The 23,331-nt window shown below is 42.7% G+C and overlaps 1 protein-coding gene across 5 annotated transcripts in view; it reads right to left on the bottom strand.

Moving 5' to 3' along the window:
• INPP5B (inositol polyphosphate-5-phosphatase B) overlaps nucleotides 1-22,917 on the bottom strand; it is a 73,350-nt gene extending 50,433 nt beyond the window's left edge. Inside the window, exons 1-7 of one of the 5 annotated variants that reach the window (XM_072609996.1) lie at nucleotides 22,770-22,911; nucleotides 22,237-22,428; nucleotides 21,857-21,936; nucleotides 12,142-12,239; nucleotides 11,006-11,035; nucleotides 9,178-9,288; nucleotides 3,098-3,208 (exon numbers count right to left, since the gene is read on the bottom strand). In XM_072609996.1, coding sequence (XP_072466097.1) covers nucleotides 3,098-3,208; nucleotides 9,178-9,288; nucleotides 11,006-11,035; nucleotides 12,142-12,239; nucleotides 21,857-21,936; nucleotides 22,237-22,293 — 487 coding nt within the window. In that variant the 5' untranslated portion in view covers nucleotides 22,294-22,428; nucleotides 22,770-22,911. Of the gene's footprint in view, nucleotides 1-2,838; nucleotides 2,944-3,097; nucleotides 3,209-9,177; nucleotides 9,289-11,005; nucleotides 11,036-12,141; nucleotides 12,240-21,856; nucleotides 21,937-22,236; nucleotides 22,606-22,769 lie in introns of those variants that run through there. The other 4 variants (XM_072609997.1, XM_072609994.1, XM_072609995.1 and 1 more) reach the window with 4 other exon arrangements.
• Nucleotides 22,918-23,331: the final 414 nt, after the last annotated feature.

The following is a 23,331-nucleotide window of genomic DNA, read 5'->3' as shown; positions in this document are numbered from 1 at the left end:
GAAGTGGCTGGGTTTTTTTCCCCTTTTTTATAATGTGCAGATATTAGGGTCCAAGTCCAAGAGTCCCTGCTTTTCTGAAGCTTCATTACCTGGTCTCTGCATGGCCTTAATCTTTAACAAAGCTCCTCCTACTTGGTTTTTCCGTCCTCAACCTGGTGAGGTCAGCCAAGTTCTGGAATGCTAAATGTCTACCCTTGGTCTTCATATCTCAGTGCTTTTAATGAAAACCTTTAATAACACTGTTCCACACAGTCCAAGGACGATCCTCAAAGAAGCCATTTTTAAACAAACAGACAAAGCTACAATGAAAGCAAAGTCCTCAACAACCAGGTTGCTATAATTTTGGAGATGGAAACAATCATAGTGTATGTCTCCTAAGGCAGCAGTTAATTGAGTTTAAACCTGGCCTGAGAAAAACTTCAAAGGGCTCTGCTGGAAGAGGGAAGGAAGTAATAATAACATACTGACATGAGAAGAGAATATATTTCAATTATTATTTTAGTATTATGAAGTATTACTATTCAAGTATTATTACTTCAGTTTATTAAGCACCTACTATGCTCTGGGGATACAAAAAAAAAAAAAGCAAAAGCCAGTCCTAGCTCTCAAGGAGCAAATGGAGGAGTCGATAGACAAACCACTAAGTACAGACAAGATAAGCTGGAGATAATAAATAGGGAGAGGACACCACAAAGAAGGAGGAATGCTAGGATTGTGGCTTTCTTCCACCAGGGCCCTGAGACCTTGATCATGGGCAGCTTTCTTCAGAGGGACAACAAAAAGAATGTCCCTTTCATCTTTGTGACTTACTTGCTAAGGCAACACAGAAGAGAGCACAGTACTGGAGAAATGAAAAAAGTGGCAAGATCAAGTGGTTTGAGTTTCCCTTAGCTAAGCCTGGAAAAGACACAAATAAACATCCCTATCAAGCACCTGAGCTGGCATTTATGGAGGCTGCCATGAAATAGAAGCACTGTTCTCTCTTTAAACTCTTACGAAAACAGGTCCCTCCCAGTTCTCATGGCCTTGACAAAGCTCTCTAACACATTCTGCAATTCTGCCAAAGACTGAGAAAAAGAGGCAACTCACTATCTTGTTATTGTACCCAAAGTCAACTTGATAAACTGAGTATTCATTAACACATCAAGGGAAAGGTCCTAGCTCTTTCAATCCCTCCAGAAAGGTCTTGAAACTGGACCCACAGAGGTCTGCACTGTTCCTTACCAAAGCATCAGGCTGACCTACATTATAGGCCCAAACTTAGCCAAGTACAACCAAACAGCTGCCCACCAGGGACGAGGTGGAGATCATCTAATTATTTTTACCCTACAAGCTTCTCTTGGAGTCCAGTGCTAACAATTGGCTCCTCAAACATTCAATCCACACTTGGGAGCCACGATGAACTGGCTACTGTGACCTTGAGCAAATAATTTCATTTCTCTAAGTTCAGTTACCCATCCATAAAAGGGGAACTTTGGACTAGATTAATTCTAAGATCTCCAATTCTAGCATTCAAACATTCTGAGGAGCTAGCTGTGCAGGAAAGGATGACATCATAAAATTGTAGGTCAGTCCTGGAGCTGATTGTAGAGATTATAGACCAGAAAGAAGAAAATGGGGCCAGAGAAGAGAACTGACTTATGCAAAGTCAGACAACATGTAAGAAGCATCCACTGTTCATATCACCTGACTATCAGAACCAGGTTCCAGCTCCTACCCAGACCCCTAGAGAAGGGATTCTGATTCCCAGAAGTCTACAGTCATTCCCTAGAATCTGCCAAAAGCCCAAGTTCAGTGTGAATTACTGATTCATACAGACTCACAGAACGTTAGCTTCCTTCCAGCTTAGAGACTGCATATTTTTCTACTCTGATTTCCTTTCGAATTCTAGTGAAAACTATGGACCCCTTCTCAAAATAACATGTGTGAAAGAATAAAACACATAAGATTATAAAGGAAATAAATTATGTTGAAATAGTTATCAAGTTAAGAACCTTTAACCTAAGTGAGCCCTCTCATTTTATAGGTGAGTAAAGTAAAAAACCACACACACAAGGACTTCGTGTGTTCCAGAATAGGAACTAGAACCCAAATCTCAATTGCAGTCCAGTGGTTCTTGTCTCGTCCCCTAATAGACTACCCTCACTATTATACATAGTATTTAATTCATTCACAAAAATGCATGGTCTCTTCACTAATGAGGACCTTCCCTCTACAGAAACAATGTGACTAATTAAGATGATTAATCTTCCTACCGTCCTTCCTTACAGATTGAGTAGATGAATCTTCCTCTATGACCTAATTGATTCATTCACCATCCTACCACGAAATCCTGGCCTCCCTCCCTTCGCGGTGACCCTCCAGTCCAACAAACATGAATTAAACGCCTACTATTCGCCAGGCACATGGTGACAGGCACCGGAGTTAGAGACAAAAATTTAACTGTCCCTGCCCTCAGGCCATTGACTTTCTACAGAATTTTTAGACCCTCCCGAATAACAACGATTCCACTCAGACAATCTAATCCACCCTTCTTCGTCGGTGACCCTCTGAAATAACCCTCCCTCCTGGCACACTGACCTACCGAATACTCCCTCTTCTGGCACACGGGCCCTCCGGCACCATCCGTCCTTCCTGCACCCTGGCACCGTCCCCCCGATCCCCGAATAATGTCTTTTTCGCACAACGACCACCTCCGCTCCCCAGTCCCTGCCCCGAGTGATCGCGCCTCCTGCCAAGCCTGAGAGAGAAGAGCGAAGGGGGAGCCAGCGGGCGGGAGCCCCTTTCTCGGCCCCCTAAAGCGCTCCCGGTCTTTCGGGTCCGAGCCCCCAAACCAACCTGCGGCATTCCGCTCCCGAAAGACGGACATGTCATCTCCCTGGCACTGCCACCGCTTCCTTCCTCAGCTTCCTCCCCCTCCAGGAGTCCACCACAGAGCCCGGCCCCTTTCCTAGACGTCACGCAGCCTTCACCAATAAAGAAGGCTGGCGCAGGGAGCCCCACTTCTTGCTAGGGCCCACCTCCAATCGCCAGGGGCCTCCCACCGGGGGTGGCTCTTCCCAGTCTCTACCAATCCCCGCCCGCCCTGCGCACCTACCTGAGGCTGCAAGCGCAGGTTTCTGAGGCTGCGGCGGCCGCTGCTCCTCCCGCACACCTGCGCACCGGTAACGAGCCAGCCATCGGAACTGGGGCTCCGGGACTCCAGGACCTGGGAATGGGGGAGGCAAGGCAGAACGTCAGTCCCAGGCCCGGAGGAGGCGTGGAAACGCTGCCCACCCTGGGCGCCTCATAAACCCGGTGGAGTGAGTGAAAGACTGTTCTTGCTGGGAAAACCACCGCTGTCGCTAGATGGGCACAGACAAGAGGCACGATGGCGTCATGGGTACAGTGCCAGGGCGGAATTAGCTTCAAATCCCGATTCGGATACTTGATTAACCGTGGGATCATAGGCAGATTACTCAACCTTTCCGAGCCTCCGTGTGTTCATCTGTAAAAGGCGTGGAATAAATATACCCATAGAACCTAGCTCACAGGGTGGTGGTAAGGATGAAAAGAAATGCCTTGCATTACTAACGCCAGTGACTACTATTATTGAAACATCTAATTACTATCATTTGAAACATCCCAGTCCACCCACTTCATTTTGCAAGTAGGGAAACCGATATCCACAGAGGCTAAGTGATTTGTCCAAGATCACCCAGCTGCCAAAGCTGGCATTTTAACGAGGTCTTCTGACTCCAAATTCAAATTTTCTACTGAGCCTCGCTGAGTTTAACTAATTTCTTTCTGATACTCACAGAATTTCAGAACTGCCAGGGATCTCAAAAAGTACCTAGTCCGACTCCATCTTAACAAGTAGCCACCATTTAAATACTTCCAGACACTAGTTCACTACCTTACTAAACGATCCATTCTATTGTTGGATAGATTTTTAAGAAAGTTTTTCCTTTTATCAAGCTAAAATCTGCCTCCCAGTAGCACTTTTTTCTTTCCTCCCTCCTAGTTTATGCTCTGAGGTCAAGCAGGTCAATTCTAATTTATCTTCCTAATGACAACTTTCAAATAAGATAAGACAACCAGGTTGTCTCCCTTCTGCCCTGATTTCAATTGTGTATGTTATCTACTACAAGGCAGGGAACTGGTTCATTTTTGTCTTTGTATCTTTACTATTCTTCACTCAAGACGCTCCATCTTATGGCTCCAACCATTTTCACTAACTGTCCCTTCATACCTAAAATTCTCTCTCTGGCTTCCTTCAAGTATCACCTAACACCCCACTTTCTACAAAAAAACAAGAAGCAGAAAACTGGAAAAGAATTTTTGCAACTAGTGTCCATGATAAAGGCCTCATTTCTAAAATATATAGAGAATTGAATCAAATGTACAAGAATACAAGTCATTCCCCAATTGCTAAATGGTCAAAAGATATGAACAGGCAATTTTCAGAGGAAGAAATTAAAGCTATCTATAGTCATGAAAAAATGCTCTAAATCACTATTGATTAGAGATGCAAATCAAAATAACTCTGAGGTACCACATCACACCTATCAGACTGGCTAACATGACAAAACAGGATGATGATAAATGTTGGCGAAGATGTGGGAGAGTTGGAACACTAATTCATTGTTGGTGGAGCTGTGAGCTGATCCGGAAATTCTGGAGAGCAATTTGGAACTATGCCCAAAGGGCTACAAAACTGTGCATACCCTTTGATCCAGCAATACCACTTGTGGGACTGTATCCCAAGGAGATCACAAAAATGGGAAAGGATTCCACATGTACAAAAATATTTATAGCAGCTCTCTTTGTGATGCCCAAAAACTGGAAATCAAGGGGATGCTCATCAATTGGGGAATGGCTGAACAAATTATATGAATATAATGGAATACTATTGTACTGTAAAAAATGAAGAACAGGGAAACTTCAGAGAGACCTGGAAAGACTTATATGAACTGATATGAAAGGAGCAGAATCAGGAGAACTTTGTACACAGCAACAACCACAGTGTGTGAGGAATTTTTCTGATACTAAGTTTTTCATTACAATGCAAGGACATAAAAAATTCCCAATGGACTCGAAGCAAAATGCCTTCCACATCCAGACAAAGAACTATGGAATTTGATTGCAGAATGAAGCAGATCATTTTCTTTTGTATTGTGTTTTGTTTTGTTTTATGATTTCTCCCATTCATTTTAATTCTTCTATGCAACATGACTAAGATGAAAATGTATTTAATAGGAATGTATATGTAGAGCCTATATAAAATTGTATGCTGTCTCAGGGAGGGAGTGGGGAAGGAGGGGGAGAGAGGGAAAAAACATCTAAGATATATGGAAGTGATTGCAGAACACTGAAAACAAATAAAATAATTTAATTTAAAAAAATACTAGTACCCTCCCTCTCTGTGATCGCTCGTTCTATCTATCTTATCTATCTATCTATCCATCCACACATGCACACGTTGTGAGCTCCTTGAGAAAAGGAGCTGTTTTTTGCCTTTCTATCTCTAGTGCTTAGCACAGTAAGAGGCATATAGTAAGCACTCAATAAATGTTTGTTGAATGACTATCCATATCATCTAGTTAGTACCTCCCTAGCACTTAGGAGAAGTTAAATAAATACTTGATTAATTGGTTGAATTCAATTTGACAAGCATCTGTTTAAGTATCTGCACCAGCTAGGGTTACAAACAGTGAACCAGTACCCCTCCCCTAAGGATCTTATATTCTACTCAGGAGCAATGACACATAGATGGACAAGCCAATATGCAAATATATACAAAACAAAAACAAGGCATTTGGGGAGAGAGCAATAACAATTCTCCATGTTTCAGCCCTAACAATAAAAGACTTCCTCGCTCCCATCCCAGCATTCCCCAGGATCCGAGATTGGGACAGAACAGGGGGGTTGATACAAGGGAAAGAGCCCTAGGAGGAGTCAAGACCCTTGAATTCTGGTCTCAGCTCTGCTACTGACTCATTTTGTGACCTTGGGCCTCTCCCTGGGACTCTTTCCTCCTGTGCAAAGATAAGATTAGATGAGGCCTCTGAGGTCCTTTCTGATATTCTGTGTCTCTCTTTGGTCCTCATTCAGAAAGGCCTACTTCCCTTTGCTCCTCCAGCTCCAGGTTGCTCCCTGGTAGCCCCCTCTCCATGTTTTCCTGGGACAAAGGGTCCTGGAGAAATCTCCATGGCTCAATACAGAGACAGGAAATGAGCAACAGGAAAAGGAGAGACAGGAAAGATGCAGGCTCTGGGTGACCACCGCTCAGTACCAGGCCTGAGGATCTCAAAGCCCTCACAGATACGGCCTTCTTCAGCAGACACTGGATAAAAAGGACTGGCCTCATGAAGACCCCCTTGAACAGAGGACTCACTCCTACAACGCAATTCATGTACCAAGGATAGTCATTTCTACCTCTGTAATATCTATCACGTATGGCTTTTCTTCTCCCCTCTCAGCCTCATTCCAGCACTCATCCACAGTTTGCTTGGTGTGAACTTCCTCACTGGTCTTCCAGCTTCCACAGATCCGTTCTCCAGTCCATCCTCCACACGTGACCTGGGAAATCTTTCTAATGTCCCATTCGGATCATGTTGCTCCTCTCCACCAAATTCTCTACTGCTTCCACATTGTCTACTGAACAAAAGTATAATCTCTCGATCCTGACATTCAAGGTCTGATCAGCACATCTTGAACATCCCTCTCAGTCTCCAGCTAAGCAGGTACCTTCACATCCTCTCTGCTCTAGTACTCTTCAGAACCCCTTTACATCCTGTCCTTTCTTATCGCCATCCATTTCCTTACACAGGTGAAAATTTAACTCAACAAAATGTTGAGCCCTTATTATGTGTAGGGCATTGTGTTAGGTATATTGATAAAAAGACTTCTCCCTTCCCCTTTAAAAAAAAAATAGTCCCTGACCTCAAAGTGTTGATGTTCTACCTGAAAGAGTGAAGGTTACTTGAGGTCAAAGAATAGGACCCTGAGGCACAAACAGCAGACATCTAGATGTGGAAATCAGTCAGAAAGAAAGAGAGAAAGAAATAAAGGAAGAAAGAAAGGAAGGAAGGAAGGAAGGAAGGAAGGAAGGAAGGAAGGAAGGAAGGAAGGAAGGAAGGAAGGAAGGAAGGAAGGAAGGAAGAAAGAAAAGAAAGAAAAAGAAAGAAAGGAAGGAAGGAAGAAAAGTAGGAAAACCTCCACCAGGAGTTATTAACCTTTTCCATGTTGTGGGCCCTTTTAGCAGACTGGTAAACCTATTGTCTCCTCAGAATCATGTTTTTAAATGCATAAAATAAAATATCCTGGGTTACAAAGGAAACCAATTATATGGATAATAGCTGATCTTTACTTAATGTTCAGTTTGTGTGAAACACTGTGCTAAATGCTTTGCAAATATTACTTCATATGATGTTTACCATAACCTTGGAGGTAGGTGTCATTGTTATCCCCATTTTACAGATGAGGAAACTGAGGCAAACAGAGGTTTAGTGATTTGCACAGGGTCCCAAAGCTAGTCAGTGTTGAGTATCTCACTTGAACCCCTGTCTTCCTGACCCAGGCCTACTGCTCTATCCACTGCACCACCTAGCTGCCCCTAATTAATAAATATTATGACATTTTCCTTGCTTAAGATTCCTATGAATGTTATCTCAGATTGTCTTGGAGAGGAGACACGTCTGAAGACAGGGAAAGATTGTGCCAGTTTAGACATTTCTCTCTCTAACACAAAAAATATTTGGATTCATAATAATTTAAATTTTAAAAATTGTTTCTAGCAGAAATGTGCTAACTCTAAATGTACTTCAGTTCTGTCCTGGGCTCTCTTCTCTTCTCCCTCTTTTCTATTTCACTTGATGATTTTATCAACTCACATAGTTTTAATTACCATCTCTAATGCTGAGGATTCTCAAATTTGCCCATCTTGCCCCAGCCTCTCTGCTGACGTCAGATCTTGCATCTCCACCTGCCTTTCAGATATCTCAAACTGGATGTCCAACATATCTCAGTATGTCCAAAACTGGACTCACTGTCTTTCTGCTTAAACCCTCTCCCCAACCTCTTTCCCTATTACTATAGGGAACAACACTATTCTTCCAGTTCCTCAGGCTCAAAAATTAGGCATCATCCTGGACCCCTCAATCTCTTATACCCTCATATCCAAACTGTTGTCAATCTCTGTTGATGCCACCTTTGCCACATCTCTCCAATGTGTCCCCTCTTCTCCTTTGACACTGCCACCACCCTAGTACAGGTCATTATGCCCTCATACCTAGACTACAGCAATAGGCTGCTTGTCGGTTTGCCTGCCTCAAGTTTCTCCCCATTCCGATCCATTCTCCATTCAGCCACAAAGGCAATTTTCCAAAAGCAAAAGTCCAACCTTGTCACTTACCCAGCCCTACTCAGTAAACTCCAATGGCTTCCTACTGCCTCCAGGGCCAAAACCAAAATGTTCTGGTTGGCATTCATAGCCCCTTCTACCTTTCCAGTCTTCTTACACCTTACTCCTGAACTTGTGTTCTCTGACCCACCGAACACTGGCCTCCTGGCTGTTCCACAAACAAGATGCTCCATCTCTTGGCTCTGGCCATTCTCTCTGTCCCCCATGCCTTTGATGCACTTCCTCCTCTGCTCCCCCTACCGACCTCTCTGACTTCCTTTAAGTCCCAACTAAAATCCTCTTACTGGAAGACTTCCCCAATCCTTTCTAATTCTAATGACTTATCTCTGTTAATGATTTTCTATTTGTCCTTTATAGAATTTGCTTTATATATATTTGCATGTCATCTCCCTCATTAGATTATAAGTTTCTTGAAGGAAGGGACTGTCTTTTGCTTCTTTTTGTATCCCCAGCACCTAGCACAGTGTCAGGCGCTTAGTGGGTGCTTAATAAATGCTTATCGATTAATTGATTACTTACACATTGGTCCTTGATGTCATTAAAGTAAAAGTTCCTTGAATTCTGGCCTGTGCTGTGCTTAATTTTGTGGTCCTACTCCTACCATACGTGAGCAGGTGCTCAACAGGTTCAATGAATTGAATTGTTGAAGGGTGAAAACTTTAAAGGACCCTGGATGTGAAATGCACAGAGAATATAGAGTCAGTCCTCTCCACTCCTACAGAAGCTAGCAGGAACCCCTAAAGCAAGTGGAATCATGAGAGAAGGAAGTTAACCTGGGCAGGATCTGATGACTTCCTGAAGGAACGTTCTTGTGTGAGAGCCAAAGGGGAGCTGCACGGTGAAGCTTATCTCTTCAGACTCTATCCAGACAGTCACATCAGAGCCTGTATGGAGGAGAGAGGAGCTAGCTGAAGGGCACAGGGTGAGAGTCCATGTTGTTCTACCCTGCACCTCTCTAGGCCACCATCACTAAGGGGAGAACCAGCCAGGACTCCTAAGTTCACCCCTTCAAACTGTTCCCCTAGACTTCTAAGATCACATCCAGGCTTAGGACAGATATCCTGGAAAATACAGCGAAATGAGCTTCTTTAATTCTCTCTGCATTCCTCCCTCCCAGTCCCAAACTCATTTCATTTTATGAGTAGAGCAAACCGGGGCAGGAAAATTGTTAAGCCCATGAGAGGCAAAATGATATGGGAAAGGTACTGAACCAGGAGATCTGGGTTTGAATCTCAGTTCTGATGCTAATTAATCCTGAAAACTTGGACAAAATGAGGAGGTTGGACTATCTGATCTCCGGCGCCACGTTCACTCTCCTGGCCCTTCTACCTCCTCCCTAGCCAACCTAGCTTCTTTGGATACCATTCCTCCATTTAGCCCCACCCTGATCCTTTCCACCTCCTTTCCAATTATATGGTACAGTGGATAGAGTGAAGGACATGGAGTCAGGAAGGCCCGAGTTCCAATTCTGCCTCAGGCACTCCTTAATCATGTGACCTGGGCAAATCAAGTAATCTCTCTGCCTCAGTTTCCTTCTTGGTAAAATGTAATTAATGACAGCATCTGCAAATCAGTTAATATACGTAAAGTGCTTTGTTAACTTTAAAATGCTATATATGCTATCCATGGTGATGATGATAACATGTTGTCTTCTCCAGTTAGACTACAAGCTCCTCGAGGGTAGGGACTAGCTTTTTTCATTTATATTTGTACGCTCAATGCTTAGCACAGTGTCTGCCACATTCGTTCTGTTGTTTCAGTTTTGTCTGACTCTTCATGATCCCATTTGGATCATAAAGATACTGGATTGCTTTGCCATTTCCTTCTCCAGCATCGGACACATAGTAAATACCTAATAAATGCTTTGTCTATTAATGGGGCAGCTAAATGGTATAGTAGGTAGAGTGCAGTCTGGAGTCAAGAAGACTTGTCTTCCTGAGTTCAAATCTGGCCTCAGACACTTACTAGCTATGGGACCCTGGGCAAGTGACTTCACCTTATTTCCCTCAGCTTTCTCATCTATAAAATGAGATGGAGAAGGAAAGGGCAAACCACTCCAGTATTCTTGCCAAGAAAACCCCAAATGAGGTCATGAAGAGTTGGACACTCTGAACAACACCGATCTATCAACAGATAAAGTAATTAAGCTATCTCTCCCTTATGTATCTAAATCCTATAACTCTAGACTTTTCAGAATGCTTTCCCAACAGCCATTCTCTGGTATTGTAGATCTTATTATGCTGTATCATTTTGTAGAAGGGGAAACTGAGTTCTCTGGGAGTAAAGTGGCTTGCCTAAGATCATATAGGTCATAAGTAAAATGAGGATTCTAACCCAGCTCTTCTGACCCTAATTTTAGCATTCTTTCCTCTCCCAAAATACCACAGAAATGTTAGATTACCAAGGTCTTCATGTCTCACCACAGTAGTACTTTTGGCAGGCCAAGAATAGACCACTCAGATCTTCAGCCCAACCAGAAATGGCTCTCAAAAGGAAGTGGGGGAGAAGGAGTCTTTTTTCTTGAATCATTTCTCTCTCATGCCAGTTTCTGAACCCTTCCCCAATTTGGGGTCAAAAAACCAAAATCATTAGACCACTTACCCAGGACATGGAGGTCACAGTCAGAGGGGACTGTCAGAAGGAAAAGAAATGTCATCTCAGAATCAGAGAATCACAACATTTGAGTGGTGAAAGAGATCTCAGTGGCCATCTAATCCACCCCATCCCCCCCAGAAGAATCCCCATTATGACAATACTGACAAATGGCCATCTAGCCACTGCTTGAGGACCTTCAATGGGAAGGAATCTACCACCTCTCAGGTAGCCTAATCTCTTTCTGGACAGCTGTGATTGGCAGAAAGTTTTATTCCTGACATCAAGCCTAAATATGTATCTATTTGACTTCTACCCAACATGCCTAGTTCAGCCCTCTCAGCTAAAACAGAAGTCTCTTTTTGTATCCCAGTCCTTCAAATACTTAGAGCCAACTATCAACCTCCCCGCCTCCCCGATCCCATCCTATCTTCTCTTCTTCAGGTCAAATATCTCCAGTTTCTTCAACTGATCCTCATATGACCTAGACTCGATCTCCTTCATCATCCAGACTGCCTTCTTCTGGATACTCTCCAGCTTATCAGTATCTGTCCTAAACCATGGCATCCCAAACAGAATATTCTAGGTATGGTCTGAGCAAGGCATGATATCACCTCCTTATTCCTGGGAGCTCTATTTCTCAATGTAACCCGAGATTTCATTAGCTTTTTTGGTCTCAATACCACACCATTAACTCAGATTAACTTTGCAGTACCATAAAACTCCTGGATTGTTTTTCAGACAAATGACACTATCTAACCATGACACTTCATCTTGGACTTGTGAAGTTGATTTTTTGCAAGTGTATGACTACATTCATAATTCCATCTTCCTATATTCAGTCTAATATTTAAGCCTGTCAAGCTCTTTTTGGATTCTAACTACCTTAACCTCTTAAAACCCCATTCATAGTCTACGGATGTCTGGGGAGGGCCAAGTCAAGGACAAAATGAAAAGAGCCCCAAGGGTAAGAGACAAACCACTTCCTCTTCCATCCTAGCCCCAAGAGGAAGAGGTCAGGGTCCTTAACAGGATCAGAATTTTGTATTACACTCCTCCACCTTATGCCTAAGATAGTATTAAATAGCAGACATTTAAATAATGTCTGTTGTACCACCACCACCTCTCCCACCCCTACAAGGCACCTTCTTCCACTGTAAAATTCCTGGTGATGGGCACCACTTTGTCCAGGGACACATCCTCGCCAGTGATCGCCATCCTTCGATGACTGTACAAGAAGAGGCTGCAGATAGAAGGTTTGTGGCTGCTTAGATACCCAGGATCATTGATCTCCACAGGCCCTAAGGGTGATCATAGGCCCCCAAAGAAGTCAGAAGACCTTGGAGAGCCTTCTGGGAATGAGTATGGGAAAGACACTGAGTTCATGGTTAATACATATCTATCATTCAATGGCTACATTAGCCATGACCAATAACTGACCCAGAGGGTAACAAAGAATGAGCAAATCCAATAAATGTAATGAGGTTATAAATCATGAAATAAAGTCCCTCCCCATCACTCAGAGTCTTCTATAACCTAGGGGTTCTCTGGTTGTGGAATCAATGGCCCCTACAGAATACTCTGGGATCACAGCTGGGGGGGAGGCTAGTGGAGTGGGGGAGTGCTATTCACATGTTACACCTTCTGGTGAGCCTTCACTGATTGCCAGCCCCACAAGTCTATAATGATATCTCTTTCCCTGAACTTTGCCTGGCACTTTATTTACATTTCTCTTATGCCCTCAAGTCCTCTTTTGTATTGTAATGATTTCACTTCAGGAATACTCTGAGTTTCCCCATCTCATCCTGCCCTCTCCTGGCCATGTGCCATTCCTCCCACCTGGAAAGCACCTGGAACAGATTCTGCCCATAATCTCCCTTCTCTGCCTGGATAAATCCTTCCTTCTCTTCAAGACTTCCTCAACTTATTTTCCATTTTTTTAACCTCCTCAATTTAATCTTATTCATCAAAAATTGACCATGCTCTTTCTAAACACTAGGTACTGGTGACACAAAGACAAAAAACAAAAAGCTACTCCTTGCCCTCAAAGAGCTTATAGTTTATTGGGGGGAGGGGTAGTAGAAAATACAGCACGAAGACATAAATGAATATCCGATCCCCATTGGATCATGAGTCAAAGGATATAAGCAGTTGCCAAAGGAAGAAGGGGCAAATTATCAATGACCATATAAAACAGTGGTCCAAATTACTCATACTAAGGGAAATAAAAACTGAGACAACATTTGAGTTCTTATCTCATACCCAGCAAATTGTCAAAAAATGGAAATAGTTGATATTGGAGGACTGTGAGAAGACAGCCACACTACTAAATTACTGGCAGCATGAAAAACTGGGGTAAACATTCTGGGAAATGAGAATTATGGGAGAAAGGTGAAAAGATTTCTCATATCCTTTGGCCCAGCCACTTCATTAATAAATATATAGCCTCTGCATTTTCTTTTGCAACATAGCTAACATGGAAATGTTTTACATGATAGTACATGTACAATCTATGTAAAATTGTTTGCCTTCTCAAGGGGGATGGGAGGAGGGAAAAGAAGAAAAGGAATATGGAACTCAAATTTTTAAAAATGTTAAAATTTTGTTTACATGTAATTGAAAAAAATTAAATTTAAATTAAATTTAAAAAGAAATAGATATATACCCTAAGAAGGTCGAATATAGAAAGTTAAGGCCTCCTATATGTCAAAATACTAATAGTATTTTTTAGTGAGAGCAAAGAACTGGAAACAAAATAGATCCTAATTGATTGAGAGGTGGCTAAAAAACTGTGGTATATGAGTATTTCAAAATATTATTGTGCAGTTAAAAATAACACAGATGAGGAATTTAAAGAAACTTGGGGAAATGTGTATATACTACGAATAGGTAAAGATAGTAGGAGGGAGAAAAGGAATACTATACACAGTGACTACTGTAATTCAAAGAACACTAATTGAATTCTGAGTACCTGTAACAACTAATCTTGGTCCCCGAGAATGGTTCATGGAATAATAGTTAAGTGGGATGCTGTCATGATAGAATATTGCATGTTGTCAGACAAGATCACTGCCTTATTGATTTATGTTTAACTATTTTCTTAATCACAATGAATGATTTCTTGCGTAGAAAAACTCATCCAGAAATGGCTGTGGTGATCAAAGACATAATAAATCTAGTTTTAGAATAAATAAATATGAGGTGGGAGGTTAGTATAGATATCTCAATAGAACAACTTTTAATGTTTCCATCTTCCTTGGAAGAAAAGGAAAGGAAAATTAAAACCATAATATAGGTATCTTGGAAGAGTTGGGACTAGTGAAATAGGTCAAAATTTTAATTGGACAGAAGAAATTGAGGAAAATTTGGAGAAAGAAAACTCTTTAGGTACATATACTAGTCTAGATTTTACTTCTCTGTTAAAAAGAGGAGCAAGATCAAAGATAATTAAGGAGGACATAAGATCAAAAAGGATGAAATCCTGAAGAAGATTCAAGAAAGAAAAGAAGGAAGTAGTTGGGAAAACAAGGCACAGTAGGAAAAGATAATTGTAGCAATTGGTTGTTATTCAGTTGTTTCAGTCATATCTGACACTTTTGTGATCCCACTTAGGGTTTTCTTGGCAAAGATACCAGAGTGGTTTGCCATTTCCTTCTCCAGCTCATTTTACAAATGATTAAACTGAGGTAAAAAGGGTCAAGTCAGAGGGTAAAGCAAATTGAGAGAATGGATTGGTGGGTGATGAAACTGGTCTTGAAGAAAGGAGTTTGGTGTTAGGTTGAAAAAGGAGAGGATGTAGCTATAAAAGTTGCTAAGCCTAAGGAAAGGAAGTTGAGTGGGTTTTCCAGATTATTAAGAAGAGGTAATAAGAAATCATAAATCTTAATCAGGAACTTAAGGCTGAAGTATAAATACTTGTAAGTTGCTGAAAATAAAGGGACACAAACAAAAAGATTGAATACTTCATCCAAGTGGCTTTCATGGCGTGTGTCACATTCATATTTCTGCCAGAGTCAAGTGACTCATCTGTGTTCCAAGTATATATAGGCTTATCTTGATCCTGGAGTAGGAGCTAAAAGAGGTGTGAAGAAAACCTCTAAATACTCCCGGGTTGTTAGGGAGAAGGAAGTGCTCTTAAAAGAACACAATCAAGGCTTCAAGGGGAAAACAGAGCAATCTGAGGTGGAGGAGCAAAGATTGAACTATTATAGTGTTATGGAAAACAGTGTTACGCAGAGGAAACCCCATAGTAAAAGCAAAATTGGAAGGAGGGGAGGATCTGCTCTATGTAACACTCTTCCATTTCCTATTTACTTCTTAATCATCTCAGATCTGACCTGCCAAAAATGACCTCATGATCTTCCTCCCAAATCCTCCTTTCTTCCCAGCTTTCCTGTTACTTCCAATGTCACCACTAACCTCAGGCTCACAGTCTTGGTATCATCCTTGACTCCCCACTCACATTCACCTCACATAGCCAATCTAGTTTTTTGTTGTTTTTTTCTTTTTTTTGGCAAGGCAATCAGGGTTAAATGACCTACACAGGGTCACACAACTACTAAGTATCAAGTGTCTGAGGCCACATTTGAACTCAGGTCCTCTGACTCCAAGGCCAATGCTCTATCCACTGCAGCACCTAGCTGCCTCTTTATAGCCAATTTGTTATCAGATCTTGTCTCTATCTTCCCAACGTCTCACCTATATATCATACATGCATATGCCTATATGCCCCCTTCTCTCCATTCATATAACCATCCCCCTTGGACAAGCCCTTATCACCTATCACCCTGACTATTGTAATAACTTCTTGAATGGTAGCCCTACCTCCCATCTCTCACCACTCCAAGCTTTTTTCTACTCAGTTGCCAAAATGCTTTTCCTAAAGCACAGATCTGACAATGTCACACTCTCCACCCCATTATACACATATTCCAAAAACTCTAGTAGTTTCCTGTTACCTTCAGGATCAAATTTTAAAATCTATCTTTGGCTTTGAAAGTCTGTCATAACCCAATCTCTTCTGACTTTACTCGGCATTCTGATACTTCAATCTCCTTCATATACTCTGTGATCCAGTGATATTGGCCTATGTTCTGTACCTCAAGGACACTCCATCTGTCTACTATCTGTTCTTTGAAGAAAACTCTCCATCTCTCCTCAGTGAGTACCCTATATCTGCCATGCTCTTCCTCCTCAACTCTGCTTCTTGGACTCCCTGGCTTTCTTAAAGACTTAACTCATATCCCACCTCTGCAACAAGTTTTTTCCAATCACCCATCACCCCTCAGCTAGTGCCTTCCCTCTGAGATTACCTCCAATTTACCCTATATTTATCTGGGATGCTCACTGAGGGCAGAGACCATGTTTTGCATTTTTTCCATCCTCAATGCTTGGTATTTAAATGCTTGTTGATTGACTGAGAAAAGGAAGGAAAGAAGAGAAATATAACTAAAGCTCAAAACTAGACTTGAAGCTCCTCTTGGAGAGGATAGAACTGAATACTCTGAGGAGCGAGAAGCTGCTTGAATGCCAAGGAACAAGAAAGTGGAGTCACAGAGATCATTTAGAAAGGTCAGAGGAAGAAGAGAAGAGGAGCAGGAATTGGAAATTCCCTGCTCAACAGCTCAGAGGCAGCTATCTATTGAAAAGATAACAATGGTCCGCTGTCTTCCCAGGGCTTGGTTCCAAGACATAACAGAGAACGTCCTGAGGCTTATCAAAATGGATAATGACTACCCATTTTTGATGATTCCAATGGACACAAATGAAAAAGTGGTGCCCATACTTATAAAGTCTTGGGGTTTCTTGCAGGACCCCAGGATGCAATTTTCTCACTGTTAATCGTTTAAAGCAAGAGGTAACAAAGAAGAGAAAAATGACTTTGGCATGGGAATAGCTGGGTAAGAAGGTGGTGTCTGAGGATGGTATTTGTATTTCTGAACAGATTAAAATATAAAGATATAATATTATATAATATAAGAATAAGAATAATTAAATATAAAGATGAGAAATTCCTGGCCAGAGATGAAGCACACTTAACAGAGCTTGGTAAAAATATATTTGCTAAATGTTTTACAAATCTAAACAAATGGACTTTAAACTAAAAAAGATGGGGGAGAGACAAGGGGGGCTGCCTACCTGTGTGTATATATATATATATATATATATATATATATATATATATATATATATATATATATATCCAAAGAGAGTAATTACAATGAATGAAGAGTAGTTGAAACATCCAGTTCATAGGAAACAAAATCCAAGAAAAAACCCAGTAAAAAACCTCATGACTTCCCATTTCAATACACAAATGCCCAGAGATTATGCAATACACAAGAGGAACTAGAAGTCCTAATGAAAAGAGGCAAACGACCTCAAAGGCATCACTGAGACTTGGTGGTACAAGACATATAGTCCGAACATGGTTCAAAATGGGTATGTCATATACAAAAGAAACAGGAAAAAAGAAAAGGTGGTAGAGTGGGACAGTATTGTATTTTAAGGAGATATACACATATAAGGAACTACAGGAACCAAATAGAGAAGTATGATGGCAAATATTTGTATGAATGCTAATGGAAGGAGAAACAGAAGTGATTTTGTCATTGGAGTATACTACAGACCGCCTAGACAAGAGGAGGAAATAGATAAAGAGTCTGGGGAACAGATCAACAGCCTGGAAGAGAGGTGTGATAAAGTAATGATGGAGGACTTCAGTTATCCAGACATCTGCCCAAAATCTCTATCTTTAGCCCTCTGCCTCTCTTTCCCCCTCCCCTCCTCTTCCTCTCTCTGTCTGTCTTTCTCTGACAAAGCAGAATAGCTAAATTCTTGACTTGTCTTAGTGATAATCTCATCCTCCAACGGGTGAAGAAACAAACAAGATGAAGTTCTATTTGCCATCATCCTCTCACCAACTCTAAGAAACTGGTTTCTGGGGTAGAAATGAAGGTTTGCCTGGAAAGAAGTGACCAATTCCTCCCAGCATTTGTGATAGAGGAGGGGGAATCTCTTCTTTTCCATTCTTTTTACATTGTATTCTTCTTCCACATTTTCAATTATTGAGCTCTCCTCAATAACTGCTCCTACAGTTAACAGTTAATTGCTCCTACAATAACTCAATACACTGCTCCTCCAGTGCTACGTTCCCATCTCCCATCTCCATGCCTTTGCGATGACTCTCCCCCATGCTTGGAATACTCTCCCTCTTCACCTGCACCTCTTAAAATCCTGGGTTTTCTTCAAGATTCAGCTCAAATGCCACTTTCTGCAGAAAGCCTTTCTCAACCTTCCCAGCAGTGACAGCCTTCTCCTTTAATATCACCTTTCATCTAGTCTGTATGCATCTGGTATATACCTAAGTATTCACTGCCTCATCAGAATGTAAACTCCTTGATGGAAAGAATTGTTTTTGCCTTTCTTTGTACCCCTAGCATTTAGTACAGTGCCTGGCACCTAGTAACCCTTAATAACTGTTTGTTGATTGGTTGATTAATTGATTGAAAATCTGACATTCCCATGAGATTTGGGGAAGGCAGATTTCAAAGGAATAAAGAAAAAAAAAAAAAGAAGTTGTAACCCATGGACTAAAATGCTACAGGGAAAGTCGGCCCAGGAAAGATGAAGGATATTCAAAAATGAAAATTCTGAAGACATAAAGGAAACCAATTTCATTGATGAAGAAAAGTTGGATTTATTTGAAGAGATCAATGTCAACATACAAGGAACTCACCAACCAACTTAGATTTTAAAAAGAAATATGAAGATAAAAGTAAGTCCATGTAACAATTGACACATATAAAAACATGGTTTGGTCCTGTAAAAATAGTGTCAGAAGTGGTAGAGCTTAGAATGAGTTCAAGCTGGCAAAGGAAGTTAAGGACAAAACAAAGGTAGTTGCCTTTTGAAGTTATATTGAAGGAAAAAGGAAGATGAAAGAAGGGACAGGACATTGGCCTGGGATGAATGGGACAATGGTAACTGACAACAGAGAGAAGGTAGGGCTGTTTAATTTTCCCTTTTCACCTGTCTCCTCTGAATGCCTTTTCTTTGGTGGGGGCGAGGGGGGGGGGCGGGGAATTGTGTCATTAGAAATGACCCAACAAAAAATGGCTTAACAGAATTGATACCCATGATAAATAAGGAAATGGCAAGAGAGCACCTGTTTGTCCTTAATGAATTCAAGTCACCTGTTCCTCCACTACTTAAAGAAGTGGCAGGTGTGATTGCTGAGCTATGTATTTGTCAGTAACAATTCTTGAAAGGCCATAGAAAATGGGAGGAGCACCACAAGATTGGAGAAAGACTCATTGTCCCAATTTTCAAAAGAGGAAGAGACCAATCTATAGTCAATCAGGCAACCAACATTTATTAAGTGCCTACTATGTGCCACAGATTATGCTAAACATTCTCCGTTGCTAACAAAGGCAAAAGACAATCACTGCTCTAAAGAAGCTCACAGTCTACTTGGGGAACCAGTGAACTTAATGTCAATTCCTGGGAAAATTTTACAGTGGATTGTTAAAGAGATGGTAAGTGAACAGCCAGAAAGAAAAGTGATTACAAAGACCATGCCCTACACATTAAGCTCATTTCCCTTTTTGAAAGGCTTACTAAAGGAAGAGGTTCTCCTCAGTCCCATTCCAACCTCAACTGCTTAGGAGCACAGCAGCTGGATGACCACTTTGGGGCATACGATAGTCAAGATTCCTTTAAACTCTGGTCTGGTCACCAAAGTCCTTTCCAATGTGATTTTGGGACTCTCACCTCAGAACCTCTAGGTTGCCATGGGAAAGTCACTTAATTGCTCATGGCCTCAGTTTCCTCATCTGCAAAAGGGGGATAAAGAATACTTGTGCAACATATCTCACAGGGTTATGAGGAAAGCATGTAACAAACTTAAAATGCCGTACAAATGTGAGTTATTATCACTGTGGTCATTAGAGAGAGGAGAAACTGTGTATAACTGAGGGAATCAGGGAAGGCTTCATGGAGGTACCTGAACTGAGACGTACAGGTAAGAATTCTGAAAGATGAATGGATGGGAAGCCCCTGTGCCGGGGCTTCGGAACATCATCAGTTGCCCAAATGTGGGAGAGAGCCCTCTCAGCTCATTCTCTTAGGACACTTATCATACTCTACCTTTTTTTGGAGTTATGTGTCCCTGTCTAATCTCCCTAATAGACAGGTAAGCTCTTTGAAAGGCAGGAACAGTGTCTTGTTTCATCTTTGTATCTCCAGGGCTCACACATAATAGGTACTTGATTATTGAATTGAATTGTTTTATTCTATCTACAAATACATGTCACAGGCAGGTCATGAACCCAAATCTTTCTGAATTCTGTCCTGCTTTTCCCCTACTGATGCTCCTTTAAGACCATCAGACAGATCCCTGAGATCATGTCCTGACTGACTTAATCCACTAAGTTTTAGAACCACTGCCCAGGGCCATGCTGTACCTGAATTAGTGACTGAAAAGGTAAGGGCCCACTAGATCTAGCCATTCCCAGGCCCCAAATCTTCCTGGATATCCCATGTGATGATCTACCCCAGGAGCTCCTTGCCATCTGCCCCGCTTAAGCAAGTACCCCTCCTCCCCCCTTTCCATCAATTGTGTCTAGGATATGTGTCAGCCAATTCCCCTGTGGTTCCGCTCATTGTTCCTGTGGCTTTCCAAACAAAGTGTCCTCCCTGGTCATCACTTCCTATATGCGTTGTCTCCTCCTGTTAGAAAGTAAACTCCTAGAGAGCTTTTCAATTTGTATCACCAGCACGAAACATAGAGCAAACACTTCATAAAGGCTATTTCTTCATTCACTCCTGGCACCAATTCAATTCAGTTGGCTCATTTCCCTTACCCAGAAGCACTCTGCTATAGTGGATACAGGGCCAGCCCTGAGTTCAGGTCCTTCCTATGATATATATTTGTACTAGCTGTAGTACCATATTCAAATTCGTTGACCTATCAGTGCCCCAGGCAACTCTCTCATACAGTGTTAGAAGACAGTTGCTGAACTGCAACAGCAAAGGGCATTTTCACACAGGAAGTTCCCTACATTAATAAAAATCACAGAAATGGGTCAATTTTTTTTTTTCTCTATGTGACTGTAAGCTCTGTGAGGATAAGGGCTGCATCTTCCTCCTTAAACCTCCCTCAACGCTAAGTACAGAGCCTTTACACACGTTGTTATTATTCAGTCCTACCTGACTCTTCAAGACTCCATTTGGGGTTTTCTTAGCAAAGATACTGGAGTGGTTTGCTATTTCCTTTTCCAGCTCATTTTACAGATGAGGAAACTGAGGCAGACAGGGTGAAGTAATTTGCCAGGGTCACATAGTAAGTGTCTGAGGTTGCATTTGAATAAATCTTCCTGACTCCAGGCCCTGTACCACCTTTGCCTTACACACAGCTGGCCTTTAATAGATGTTTGTTGAATTATACTGGGTCACTGAACTTTAACCCAATCAATGGAATCAACAGTTCTCTGAGTTGTGGGAGGGGGAGGGGGCAGGAATAGAGGCTAAAGAATAATGAGACATAGTCCAGCCTTCTATTAGCTCTGGGGTCTACATATAGAGACCGAATCAACACCTGTGCCACAATTAGAGTTTCAAGTTAATTAAATGGTGCCAGGGAAAAGCAGGAGGCAGCTGCTAAAATGCAAAACCCCTGGAAACAGAACACCCAAGACTTGGTTTAATTTCTAACTCTTCCACTTATTAACTCAGGAATCTTGGATAAGTCCCTTCCCCTCAGCAGACCTCAGTTTCCTCATCTGTAAAATGAAAGGGCTGGAATAGGTAAACTTTAAGGTCCCCTCTGCTTAGATATGGTGTCATTCTGAGTTTACTTACGCATACTCCAGGCCACATCGGACCAAGCCCAAGAGGCGGCTTTGTAAACTATTCTCCGCACACACTACACCCTGTACTGCCTGCCGCCCAAGGTCAAGGAAAATAGGAGGCAATAAGGGAAGGATGGAAGAAAGGGAAGTCTTTCAATTAGACTCACTCCACCCTGATCTTCCCCGCCTCTTCCTCACCTACCCAGCAGGGTTACAGGAACAGGGACACAGCAACAGACATAGGACCAGGTTCTGCAGGAACGAGACCAGGACGAGGAGAAAACTTTCTGTGTCCCCGAGAGCCCCTCACCACCCTGGGGACCACGCAGGGTTCCCTTCCTCATTTCCCCTCCCCGCCCTCCAAGAGCCTGACATACAGGAAAAGGATACAATAATGCAGTGTTCACCCTGGGCCAGGGTCTCCTGAATGGCCCCAGACTGGTCCATTCTGGCAGCTGCGGCTGGACCCAGAGACGCACAGCTGGAAGCCTGGGAGCGGGTGCGTTTCAGACGTCCTCCCGTCCAGGCCGAATAAATGAATGATGTCAGAGGGGGTGGTTGGAGTCCCGGGACCCCGAAGGGCTGGGGAAGGCGAGAGGAGAGCGATGTAGGATGAGAAGAGAGGGCAAAGGAGGGTTGGAGTGGCGAGGGAGCGTAGTCTAGCCCCACTACTCTTCCCCAGTCTTCACCATCTTCCCGGGGAGGGAGTCCAGCCGCGTTGCATCAGCCGGAGGTGGGCGCAGGAGGGGACGCAGTGTCCTGAAGCGACAGGCAAGTGAATGGGAAGAAGGATACCCCACCCAAGCTACAGATCCGCAGCCTCCGACCCCACCCTGGTTAGTCTGCCCACCGGGATTCCAGCCCGGTCCTGCAGCCCCGGGCTTAGCCTGCCGGAGCACGCCGCTGTCAACCTGCCTGCTTACCTCTGGGGATGTCACTACCTGCTGCGCGCTGGGAACAACCGAGAGCCTGGGCACGGCGGGACAGCGCCAACTCACTCCACCTCCGGGCAGGCTCCACGCAGCTGCCCGCGGGCTAGCGGGCCAGGGGGCCAGATGGCCTACAAGTCCCAGCCTGCATTGCGCCTGTCCCTATTTAACCCCTTCGGCATCTCCGCAATCTTGAAGGGTCCTTACCCTGTCCTTGCCCCTGCAAGACTATTAAAGACCACCAAGGATTCCTGGACATTCAGCACCTCATCTCCCCCCTTCACCCCGGCCTCCCCGTACACACGCAAATACACAAAACCCCAGCCCAAGAGGGATGACCCAATCCTGGCATGCAAATGGTGTCCTAACTAAGTAGAATTCAGTTCAACAGTCTAGTAAATCTCTCTAAGTGGATCATTGGATTTGGAGCTGAGCAAAAGTTCAGAGCTGCGAGGGACCTTAGAGGTCATCTTATCCACCACCACCTTCATTTACAAATGAGGAAACTGAGGACCAGAGACCTTAAGTGACTTGTAGGCTCTCTTGCTGGTAATAA

This window comes from Notamacropus eugenii, chromosome 5, assembly GCF_028372415.1.
Source record: "Notamacropus eugenii isolate mMacEug1 chromosome 5, mMacEug1.pri_v2, whole genome shotgun sequence".
Lineage (NCBI taxonomy): Eukaryota > Metazoa > Chordata > Mammalia > Diprotodontia > Macropodidae > Notamacropus > Notamacropus eugenii.
The sequence above is the reverse complement of the archived record's forward strand: the minus strand, read 5'-3'. Positions and strand labels throughout refer to the sequence as shown.